Source organism: Lithobates pipiens, unplaced genomic scaffold (assembly GCF_037356315.1).
Source record: "Lithobates pipiens isolate NorthernLeopardFrog02 unplaced genomic scaffold, aLitPip1_a1.2 Scaffold_8, whole genome shotgun sequence".
NCBI classification, from domain to species: domain Eukaryota; kingdom Metazoa; phylum Chordata; class Amphibia; order Anura; family Ranidae; genus Lithobates; species Lithobates pipiens.
In genome coordinates, this window is record NW_027507903.1 from 442,001,446 (window position 1) to 442,013,605 (window position 12,160).

The 12,160-nt window shown below is 44.4% G+C and overlaps 1 protein-coding gene across 1 annotated transcript; it reads right to left on the reverse strand.

Annotated features, from left to right (window-relative positions):
* On the reverse strand, positions 1–7,556 carry LOC143962225 (melatonin receptor type 1A X2.0-like). Its single transcript, XM_077471556.1, has 2 exons — positions 7,532–7,556; positions 1–786 (listed from the first exon to the last, which is right to left on the reverse strand). Exons 1-2 carry the CDS (start codon positions 7,554–7,556, stop codon positions 14–16), a joined length of 798 nt encoding a protein of 265 aa, XP_077327682.1. The 3' UTR covers positions 1–13.
* Positions 7,557–12,160: the final 4,604 nt, after the last annotated feature.

Sequence of the window (12,160 nt, forward strand, 5' to 3'; positions counted from 1 at the left end):
ACAGGAGCAAGCTTTAAGTCATTTGGAAAATGTTCAGCATGATTCTCTTGTATTCTCGACGGAAGTTCTTATTCAGTGCCCCATAGACCACAGCATTGAGACAACTGTTAAAATATGCCATAAAGTAGCTGGCCACAAAGAACCAATGTGGGATTGAGTCTCCTAGGTGTGGGTTCAAGGCCACCAAGAGTCCAATGATGTTCAAAGGTCCCCAGCACACTGCAAACAACACAAACACTATGAACATGGTAACAAAACTGTGTATGCTATACGGCCATGTCTGCACCTGAATGTTCCTTGATGGCTTGACCCTGTGGCGGATATTAAGGACTGTCATCCATATCCGAAAGTAGCAAAAGCTGACCACGCTGATTGGTAAAAAGAAATGGAAGATCACAATGACAAGGGTGTAAAAAGAACTAACAGACTGTGAAAACGTGCAGGAAAATACACGTGGGTCATAGCGCAGTGATCCCACAAAAAGATTTGGCAAGATGGCTGCTAGGGCCAGTGTCCATACCAGTCCTACATAGATTAGAGTGCTGGTGTTTGAGAAGAGGCGAGAATAGCAGCTGTGATGGCAGATGTAGCAGTAACGGTTGACAGCAATTCCGGTGATGTTGAAGACAGAGCTTATTACGCTGAGTCCCATAAAGAAGCCGCTCAGTTGACAGTGAATGTGGCCCATTCTCCAGCCTCGGTTGAAGATTGCAAGAAGAACCAGTGGATAGGGGTAACATGCAACCAGCAGGTCTGCCACGGCAAGGCTGACCACAAAAGCATTTCCTGCAATGGAAAAAGATCAACAAGTTACAGATGGTATATTGGACAAAACTACCTAATGGAATTAAAATGGTTCTAAAGGCTGCATTCTCTGCATTAAGGGAGGCACTGTCTCCAAGGGGTTATATGTACCTGAGCCTGATCGTGATCCAGCGATTTGCACAAGAGCAGGGGCTCTCTTGGCTCTCTCCCTCCTCATAGGCTCAGAGACAGCAGTGGAAGCCATTGCCTCCCCCTGCTTGTCAATCACAGCCAGTGAGGAAAGAGCTGGAGGGTGGGGTAGAGCCAAGCTCTGTGTCTATGAGCCTGCATGTGTGACTTGTTATGGAGGCCATTCAGCAGGGGGGAGGAGCCAGGAGTGCTGCCGGAGAACCCAAGAAAAGGAGGAGAGGAGCTGAGCTGCTCTTTGACAAACCATTGCTTTTTGCATTTTTAAATTTCTCCTTAGCTTTCTAAATAGACTTTAGTAGATAGACTTCCATCATCCAAACATGTACAAACAAAAATGCTGTTTTATTTTTTGTTTTCTGCATGTGATTGGGTATTCTTCGCAAACTGAGAAAATATTCCACTGCAAAGTGAACAGCCTATTTACCTTCAGTAAATGATCCCTTTTGTGTTGCCAACCCAAGCTGGAAGTTATAAACTAACTGAATTTCTGGCAGGGTCAACGGGTATTTTTTTTGTACTTGCAGCATTATATATTGTAAATGAGCAAATATTCAGGAGCTGTACTTGATTTATTTTACCCAGACATACACTTTGATGTGCAGAGCCTAGATACCACTGGTAAACAGCTTTTACTCTTCATAGAAAATAGGAAAAAATCTGCCACACTCCAATTACTGCAAATTGCAGTATTTTTAATAAGTGTGTTAACTGCATTCAGTAATGTATTTAACCCAAAACAACCTTCCTTGATACTTTTCACCACTTCTGTCTTGTTAACAAGTCCTCTATTCTTGTGAGCAAGCCAGGAGTGGCAAGGCTGGTTTTGGGTTGGATATATTACTGTATGCACTAATTATTTTAAAATACTGCAAGAACCAGGATCAGTCTGGTTTCACCAAGGGTAGACAGGCGTCTGACGCCACAAGGAGACTTATCAATATAATCCACAAAGCTGAGGCTAATCGAACGCCTTCTCTGCTCCTTTCCTTGGATGCGGAGAAGGCGTTCGATAGGGTCCACTGGCTATATCTCCAAACCACTTTATCTAAATTTGGGTTTCAAGGTCCTATCCTCTCAGCCATTATGGCTCTATACTCCACCCCCTCCGCACGGGTATACACCTCTGAAATGCTATCCACACCCTTTTCCATTTCGAATGGCACACGCCAAGGTTGTCCACTATCCCCATTAATTTTCAATCTAGCCATGGAACCCTTGGCGGAACATGTACGTCAAGCTCACTCCATCTCCGGTTTTAAAATTGCGGAAACCGAGCATAAGATAAACTTGTTTGCAGACGACGTAATATTGATGGTCACGAACCCCCAATCCTCCCTGGCTTCGATACAACTCCTTTTGCACAGATTTAGTAATGTGTCTTATTATAAGGTCAACGAACACAAATCCTACATACTGGACCTGGGAATGGATGCTATCACTAGCAATATTCTACGCAACACGTATCCTTATCCTTGGGCTGACAGCGGTGTCCCGTACTTAGGGATTACACTAACCAAATCCACTAGATCTCTCTTCCTCATTAACTATACAGAAGTGAAACAAATGCTCCTCTCTGAATCCAACAAACTTACTAAATACGAATTCTCCTGGGCCGGCCGCCTGGCAGCATTTAAAATGATGGTCCTGCCAAGACTCCTCTACATCTTTAGGGTACTCCCCATCCCACTCTCAGCCTCATACCTTACATCCCTACAGTCTATCTTGAACTATTTTGTATGGCAAGGAAAGAAATCTAGATGCAACCTAGCTAAACTTATTAAACATAGATCTAACGGTGGGATGGGATTCACTGATATAAAAGATTACTACTTGGCCACAATTTTATCTCAGATGAAAGACTGGCTGCAGACACACCAGGCCCAAACCTCCGAGATTGGCTATTTAGCACAACCTCCACTACCCCCTTCTTACGACACTATTCCCCTCCTATTCAAGCTTCCATCAAAGCTTGGAAGATACTACATCGCACCACATGGTCCCAACTCCTGACCAAACAAATGCACATCCCTCTCAACACTCTGAAGCACCTCACGCCAGACTTAACTATTCCCTTAGAGATTACATCTAAAATGTCCTCTACCCTGGAGCTTCGCTCCGTGCTACATAATAAATCCTTCCATCAAATTAGCTTAGCTCTCGGAGCCCCCACCAAGGATTTCCTGACATATCATAGACTACGAACATGCCTTTTAACACATCCCTCACTAGAAGGAGCCATTCCTGTGTCAATATGGAAATATTTTTTTTCTTCTAATTCCTCTACTAAGGCAGTCACTCTCATTTACTCCACACTGCAGGAAAAACGCACATTTCACAAATTCAAACCCCTCCTTGACTGGGAATCTGACTTACAACTCCAATTCTCAGACCAACAATGGATTACTGCATTAAACTCTGTATACAAGGCCACTTCATGCACCACACTCTGGGAACACTCCCAAAAAACACTTATGAGATGGTATCTGACCCCCCATAGAATTTCCAAATTTCATCAACCCACCTCTCCAAATTGTTGGAGAAACTGCGGTGGCTCTGGTACCCTACTACACATTCTTTGGTCCTGTCCCCTAATTCGCTCGCTCTGGGATGAAATTCAAGCCCTGCTCAGGGAGCTTTTACATTTTTCTATTGCTCTATCTCCCCAACTAGCCATTCTTAACCTAACGATTGAAGACCTGATTCCAGCCCATAGGCATGTGCTCACTCACGTCCTCTTAGCCACTTAGAGCCGAAGTTATCAATCTAGTCCAAACTCACTTTATATATGAAACCACTCTTGCCAGAACTACGACCAAACACTCCTCCGTTACACATCTTTGGTATCCATGGTCCTCCTGGTACAATGCCAACTGTAAATGTTGATGATTCAATTGTCGATTGCTGGTGATCTTGCTACTCCCCCCCCCCCCCCTCCTTCCCTCTTTCCCCCCTTCTTATATATATATATATATATATATATATATATATATATATATATTTTTTTTTTTTTTTACCACCCCCCTTCCCGAGTTACACCCTTGTCCTTCTTTCTCTACTGTTGTCCATCAAAGACACTCCTTCACATTGTGGCTTCCTTTGAAGCTGTTTTTCACGATTTGTATTATTGATTGTTACTTTAACCACACTTTCATTCCCTGTACGTACTGTTTTGGTTAATTGTGACTCATGTCACTCTTTCACATATAGTTTGGGTTACGTACTTGCTATTCATACATCTACTTTTCTGCCACTGTATGACTTGTTCACTGTGATGATTCAATAAAAATAATTTTGAAAAAAATAAAAAATAAAATACTGCAAGAAGAGCCAACTGGAGTGAAGCAGATTTTTTTTCTATTTTCAATGAAGAGTGGAGGTGGACTGTGATTGCCAGTGTTCTGGCATATACCGTCTGGGCATCGGATACTGTCCGCCCCGTACTGTGCAGAAGGAGCTTCGCAAAATCCCAGAAGATGAACAGTGCCTGCGCCGCGAGTCGAGGTGGTAGCTCCACCATCCAAGTGGACATAGGGCTGCCGATATTAGGGGGCTGCGCTCGGTTCTTTTTATTCTAACTCTATGTCCACTTGGATGGTGGGGCTAGAACCTGGACTCACGACGCAGGCGCCGTTCATCTTCGGCTATTTTCGGAATCTGTGTGTGCTGTGTACTGTGCATGCACAGTACCCAGTGGACACTATCCAATGGGGGACACAATATGATAGGACACTGGCACCCGGGTTGTACACGCGCAGGAGAAGCCAGTATTGAGTGTAGCTTTGGATTTGTGCGTGTTTCTGCTGGTAAACAGCTATCACTAGTGAGAACAGTGACATATTATTTCTAGATTGTAAGCTCTAACGAGCAGGGCCCTCTTATCCCTCCTGTATTGATTTGTATTGTAAGTGTACTGTCTGCCCTCATATTGTAAAGTGCTGCCCAAACTGTTGGCGCTATATAAATCCTGAATAATAATAATAATAATAATAATAATAATAATAATTGGTCCTTACTTTTTACAGATCTCTCCTCATTAGTCAGTAAAATACAGAAAGAAGATTTCGATTTTTTTTTTTTGGAACACAGTACACAGGTTTTTGGCTGATTTTAAAAATGTATCTTGTAAATCTTTATTTTAACTGGCAGGATAAAGCAGAGCTCCACCCAAAAGGGGAAGCTCACCTTGTTTGCACCATCCCCCCCTCCACTGCCACATTTGCCACTTTTTGGGAAGAGGTGGGAGCAGGTATCTGGTTTTGACAGGTACCCTCTCCCACTTTGGTTTAGATCACTGCAGCGATCTGGACCTTCCTTCCCCCGCAGTCTTCTGGGACACGTCACAGGTCCCTGAAGACTACGGGACCATTCACAAGGCGCGGTGCGGCTCGCACATGTGCAGAAGGAAACAGGCTGTGAAGCCGCAAGGTTTCACTTCCTGTTTCCCTGATTTGCTATGCCGGTGCCTGCACTCAAAGCCGATTGAATAATGGTATCTAGGGGTATACCCATGCAAAGGGCCAGCTTTAACAGGGGATGCATGGACCCGTTTGGCACTACACCACTTAAGGACTGCCTCACGCTGATATACATCGGCAGAATGGCACGCGCGTGCCGGCGCCGGCTCTCTCGCGACCCGGTCCTGAGCTTCGTGACCGTGTCCGCGGGACCCGTTCGCCGCCGATGTCCTGTGATCGGGTCACAGTGCTGAAGAACGGGAAGAGGTGAGTGTAAACAAACCTCCCCCCATGCTTCCTAGTGAGCTTAGAGAAAAGGAGAAAATGGATTTGAGAAATGAATTTGTGTGAATTTGACTGCCTTCATCCTAAATCGCATTATAGAAAATATGCAATAATTGCATTTGGGAGTTGCCCCTTTGGACTTTTTATATGGCAGAATAAGGAGTATATATAAATCAGATAGTTAATTAAAAGGCATAGTTACTGCCAACTTTATTATTATACACAATAAAAATAAAAAAGTAAACCGTGCATGTAGCATACAAATATCCAACAATCATAAATTGCAATAATGCATCGCCTCTACAAAAGACGCCAGACAAGTGCCGCAAAAGAAGATCTCATATTTTCTATAATTCCTAGTGAGCTTGTCACTGATCGTCTGTTCCCTGTCATAGGGAACGACGATCAGTGACGTCACACGCCAAGCCACATCCCCTACAGTAAAAAAAAAAAACACACATTAGGTCACACTTAACCCCTACACTGCCCCCAAGTGTTAACCCCTTCACTGCCAGTGACATTTTTACAGTAATTAATGCATTTTTAATCGCACTGATCGCTGTATTAATGCCAATGGTCCCAAAAATGTGTCAAAATTGTCCGACGTGTCCGCCATAATGTCGCAGTCACAATATAAATCGCTGATCGCTGCCATTACTAGTAAAAAAAAAAATATTAATAAAAATGCCATAAAACTATCCCCTATTTTGTAGACGCTATAACTTTTGCGCAAACCAATCAATAAACGCTTATTGCGATTTTTTTTTTTCAAAAAATATGTAGAAGAATACGTATTGGCCTAAACTGAGGAAAAAAAATGTTTTTTTGTATATTTTTGGGGGATATTTATTATAGCAAAAAGTAAAAAATATTGATTTTTTTTCAAAATTGTCTCTCTATTTTTGTTTATAGCGCAAAAAAATTAAAACCGCAGACTTGATAAAATTTTGTTTGGGAGCCACGTCACAACCGCGCAATTGTCAGTTAAAGCGAGGCAGTGCCGGATCGCAAAAAGGGGCCTAGTCCTTTAGGTGCAAAATGGTCCGGGGCTTAAGTGGTTAATCGTAGCTATGATTAAGCACTGGTTGTAGTGTGAAATGCGTCAGTTTCCTGTTCTGCCGTGACATGTATTTTTGGATTTTGTGTTTTTTTGGATAAAAATGCATTTTTTTGGAGTGTGGCTGTCCAGAAACATTTCCTATTCATTCTTAAATATCAAAGTTATGCCACGTACACACGATCAAGTTGTCCGGCGTACTTAGTCCGCCGAAACGCATTTCACCGGGAAAATTGGATCGTGTGTGGGCTTCAGCGGACTTTTCCAGCGTAACGTCTGGCGGACTTATAAAGTATTTTTGCAGTCCAGTCTTTCCGCCGGACTTGGGTTTCAGCGGACAATACGTTCGTCAGTATGCTAGTCCGGCGGACTAAGAATGACGCATGCTCAGAAGCAAGTACGAAAAAGGAAGCTATTGGCTACTGGCTATTGAACTTCCTTTTTCTAGTCCCGTCGTACGTGTTGTACGTCATCGCGCTAGCAAACGCCGGACTTGCTGTGTGTCCAAGTCTGTTCAGTAGAAAGTCCGCCGGACTATCCGCTGGATTGTTTGGCGGACTAAGTACGCCGGACAATTCGCTTAAACAGTAGGGCAGCCGCTCAGCACTAGACCAGGAAGTTATCAGCAATCACAATTGCAGCGGTGTCTACTACAGTGATTTTCAGCTTCCATGGGGATCCAACAGAAATTACATATACATACTTACATTGCTCCAAGCTGGACCAATATAATTATTCACAAATAGCCATTCCTGAAATTCAGCTTTAATTGGTCACTCACTATCGTTGTTTGTGACAAATGTCATGCTAATAGGGGCAGTCGCACTGGTCATGACAGCCTCTAGTTATGCAGGGGAAGGCACTTAGCACAGTAGTAAAGGTTCAAACATCGGCAGTTCAATTAAGTCAGATCAGTCTTTAACCAGTTCCTGACCAACCGCCACAGTTATACCATGGCAGGTTGGCTCGGCTGGCGAAGTGTTGTAGCTATACGGCGGCCACAACAATGGTATTCCCTTCAGAACCGATCAGTCTCCAGGCCCATGCCAATGATGTCTGGCCTGGAAATGGTGATCGGTTCTGGTAAATGAAATCCTTTCCCTGCCTGTAAGTGTAACACAGGCAGGGAAAGTGATGTCATCTCCCCTCGCGGAACTCTTTTCCATCCAGAGATAGGAGAGAGGACATCTCACAGTAAGTTGCACCAACACTACACTGACACAGTACACATAGGTACACTTGTCACTCCTGATCGCCCCCCCCCCCCCCCCTGTTAACCCTTTCACTCCCTGTCACAGTGTCACCCAGTGCAGTGTTCATATTTTTCTTTGTACTGGTGTCATTTGTGACAAGAATCAGTGTTAGGGTACTTATCAGTAGCCCCAGATAGGTTTAGGGACCCCTTAAACCTCCCTAATAAAGATTTAACCCCTTTATCACCCCCAGTTAACCCTTTCACTAATATAGTATGTAGATCTCTTTTCTGATTGCTGTATTTAGTGTCACCGGTGATGCTAGTTAACCAGTTAGCTAGTTACTGTCACCGTCAGGTTTTTATAGTGTCAGGGTACCCGCCATATATGGCTGAATAAAGGTTTAACCCTCGGATTACCCCCTAGTTAACCCATTCACCCCCTGTCACCAGTGATCACCGCATTAGTGTTACGGGTGAAGCTGGTTAGTTAGTTTGTTTTTTATAGCATCAGGGCACCCGCCATATATTACCTAATAAAGATTTAACCCCCTGATTACCAGGCAGGTGATGTCAGTTAGGTTTTAGCATCAGTTAGGGTCCACGTCGCCCCAGGCAGCGTCAGATTAGTGCCAATAACGCTAACACCCACACACGCATCATACACCTCCCTTAGTAGTATAATGCCTGAGCGGATCAATATCTTTGATCTGATCAGATCTATATTAGGGTTCCCAAAAATGCAGTGTTAGTGGGGTCAGCCCAGATACCTGCTAGCACCTGCGTTTAGCCCTTCCGCCCAGCCCACTCAAGTGCAGTATCAATCAATCACTGTCAATTACAAAACAAATAACACATAACTGTAGCATTCACAGGCCTGATCCCTGCGAACGCTAACAGTTTTTTTGGTAGCGTTTGAAGCAGTTGCTGCCAGTCAGGTGCTCTTTTTTCCTGTGAGTCTCACTAGTTGTACCAGTAAATTTAGAAGCCAAAATGTTCAATCGAAGGTACACTAATGAAGAGGCCTACACATTTCTGAGCATGACAGAGGAGAGTAAAGAGGAAGTCAGCCATCTGTCAAATTCAGGCTCAGAATACGAACCTGTAGACAGCAGCAGCACCCTGATAGATAGCTCTGATGACGGAGTAGTGGTCCCTGCCAAGGTCAGGTGTACCCGACCCAATTCTGTTGTTGAGGTGCAAGAACCGCAGGGCTCTCGTATGGAGCAGAGAGCCAGTACTAGTGCCGCTCATCCTTCTAGTAAACTGGCAAGCACCAGCGGCCTAGTACATCCAGCACTGCAGTAAAACTTGGTGGGGAGTCTCATAAGTGCAATTTGAGCTGGTGAGGTGGCTAGCACAAGTAGCGTCTAGCAGCCACCAAGAAGACAAACACAGGCCCGTCAAGCCCATAGTGCCCTTCCTGCTGCATTTGCCAATCCGAATTGGGAGCCCACCACTTCTGCAGCGCCCGTACTTCCCCCATTCACTGGCAAACCCTGAATTCAGGTGGAAACTGTTGATTTTATGTCACTTGATTTTTATTTGCTGTTTTTCACAGAAGATCTCTATAGATCTGTTGTGAACCAAAGCAATTTGTATGCTGGTCAATTCATCGCCGCTAATCCCCAGTTGATCTTTGCCAGAGATTGGAAACCTATGACGGTTTCCAAATTTAAGACCTTCCTGGGCCTATCCCTTCTCATGGGCATAGTTAAAAAAAAGTGAGTTGCGATCATATTGGTCCACTGACCCAATTCACCAAATGCACATGTTCTCTGCCTCAATGACCATAACACTATACGAGCAGATATTGCGGTTCATGCATTTCAATGACAATGAATTCTGTCGTCCTCGGGGTGACCCTGGATTTGATTGGCTCCATAAAATTCTCATAAACCACTTCGACCAACAGTTTTCAGCCCTGTTTACTCCCGATCAAGTTGTCTGCATTGATGAGTCCCTGATTAAGTTTTTTGCCCACTTGTCTATCAAACAGTACTTCTCAGCAAGCGTGCCAGATATGGGGTCAAGATGTATAAGCTCTGTGACAGGTCTACAGGTTATACATATAGTTTTATGGTTTACGAGGAACCCGAGAATGCAGCCGGTGGTTCCACCAGCTGACCATAGAGCTGATCGGAAACCAGAATGGCTCCAATCATTTCTATGGCCTAAAAAACTGGAAGCTATGAACATTTCATGACTGAGGCCGCGTACACACGCGCGGACTGTTCGCCCAACTTTGTCCGTCCAACAGTTTCGGCAAACAGTCCGCTCAAAATTAGCATGGACGGACATGCCCACACACGACGAACGAACAGTTTGCTGAAACCGTGCGCGATGACGTGAACGGCACGTACGACGGGACGAAAAATACGACGTCCTATACACTGCATTATAGCTTTCGGCGTGAAAATCCTTTCTGAGCATGCGCGCAACTTTGTTTGACGAACAAGCCTACACACGGGCGGACTGTTCGCTCAAACAAGGTTTCAGCGGACAGTTTTTCGGAATTTCCGAAAAACCTTGTCCGTCCAACTGTCCGCTGAAACTGTCCGCTGAAAGCCCACACACGAGCGGACTGTCCGCCCAAACACTGTTCAGCGGACAAAGTTGGGCGAACAGTCCGCGCGTGTGTACGCGGCCTTAGGTTTCGCCAGTTATAAACAGCGACATTGGGGAATTGGGAAAGCATTTTATCACACGATCTTGGTGTGGTCAGATGCTTTGAGGGCAGAGGAGTAATCTAGGGTCTAATAGACTTTTTTCAAAAAAGAGTACCTGTCACTACCTATTGCTATCATAGGGAATATTTACACTTCCTGAGATAACAATAAAAATGATAAAAAATAAATAAAAAAATGAAAGGAACAGTTTAAAAATAAAATGAAAAGGCAAAATGTAAAAAAAATTTAAAAAAGCACCCCTGTCCCCACCGTGCTCACGTGCAAATCGAACGCAAGCGTCAGTCTAGTGTCGTATGTAAAAAGCAATTTCACCATGAATGTGAGGTATCACCGCTAACATCAGATCGAGGGCAGTAATTTTCGCAGTAGTAAAGGTTGTAAATAATTATGAGCTCTAATTAACCTTCTACTCAAGGAACGGATAATAAATAGATGAAAATGCTGGAAACGAAAAACCCACTATGTGCTGGTAAAAATACTTGTGTAAAAAATGTTTCCTGAGCAAATCCTCCAAATTGGTGAAACTGAGAACAGCAGCACGATTTTTTAGCTGAACATTATTAAACATTTTCTGGACGGATCTGTGGCTTGCAGTAAACAACGGGGGAACTTGTATTGGTTTCTGTCTTATGTTGTTTTATGCTTTGAACTAGATATTTTATCCAGCGAACCAGTCATTTTTATGTATTCTCCTAACCAATACCACAGGGGTGCCCAACCTTTTAAAGAGTGAGGGCCACTTAAGCTACTTAGTAACCAGTCGCGGGCCACAATGAGTGGAGTGGGCGGATGACAGGTCCATGTCCACCCTGCATATGCAGAGCAGACATCGACATGGCTCGCTCTAATCTATGGGCCTTCCGATCTGATCTGCCATGATGGAATGGAACAGATCCCCCCCTTCTGTTTTTTTTTAGTGGACCGGATTGGAGGTAGGTGGGTGTATACGGCCACAAGTCTGTTTACATCTGTGGCTCAATAGAGGTGAACGGAGGGTCCGATTGGGTCAGACCGATCATGCCAAAGGGACCTAATGCTGCTTTCACACTGGCGTGCTGTGGTTTACCTGTACTGCAAGTGCAGTGCAGTACACCTGTGGCTTTCCTGTGAGTTAGCTGCACTTTGCCATAGACTTCTATTATATCCTGCAGGTGTGATGCACTTTCTGAAAGCTCTGCACACCTACAGGTAATAACAGAAGTCTATGGCTCAGTACAGGCAACCCACAGGTGTTCTGTGCTGCACCTGCGGATCAACTTGAAAGTAACCCAGTAACCAGTGCAGAACAGATATGCCCACATATACACTTTGATTTTAGTAATAAACTTACCTTTAATAACAGTCTTCCATTCAGGTATCGCCGGCTGTTGATGTCCCCGGCAGAGTGCATTTGGTATCACTCCGCCTGTACCAGGAGGCGGCGCTATACAGGAAGTATCGGTTTATGCAGCTCTGTAGCCACTTGCTTTCTCTACTGCCAGCTTCATTAACAACACTGATGCTCTGGGGTGGCGGGTCGGCAACCCAC

Bases quoted from the DNA above. Each gene is read 5' to 3' on its own strand.
- LOC143962225 (XM_077471556.1), bottom strand. From the start codon at position 7,556: ATGACATTTGTCACAAACAACGATA. The intron at 787-7,531 runs GTGAGTGACCAA...TTTCCATTGCAG, and splicing joins ATTTGTCACAAACAACGATA to GAAATGCTTTTGTGGTCAGC.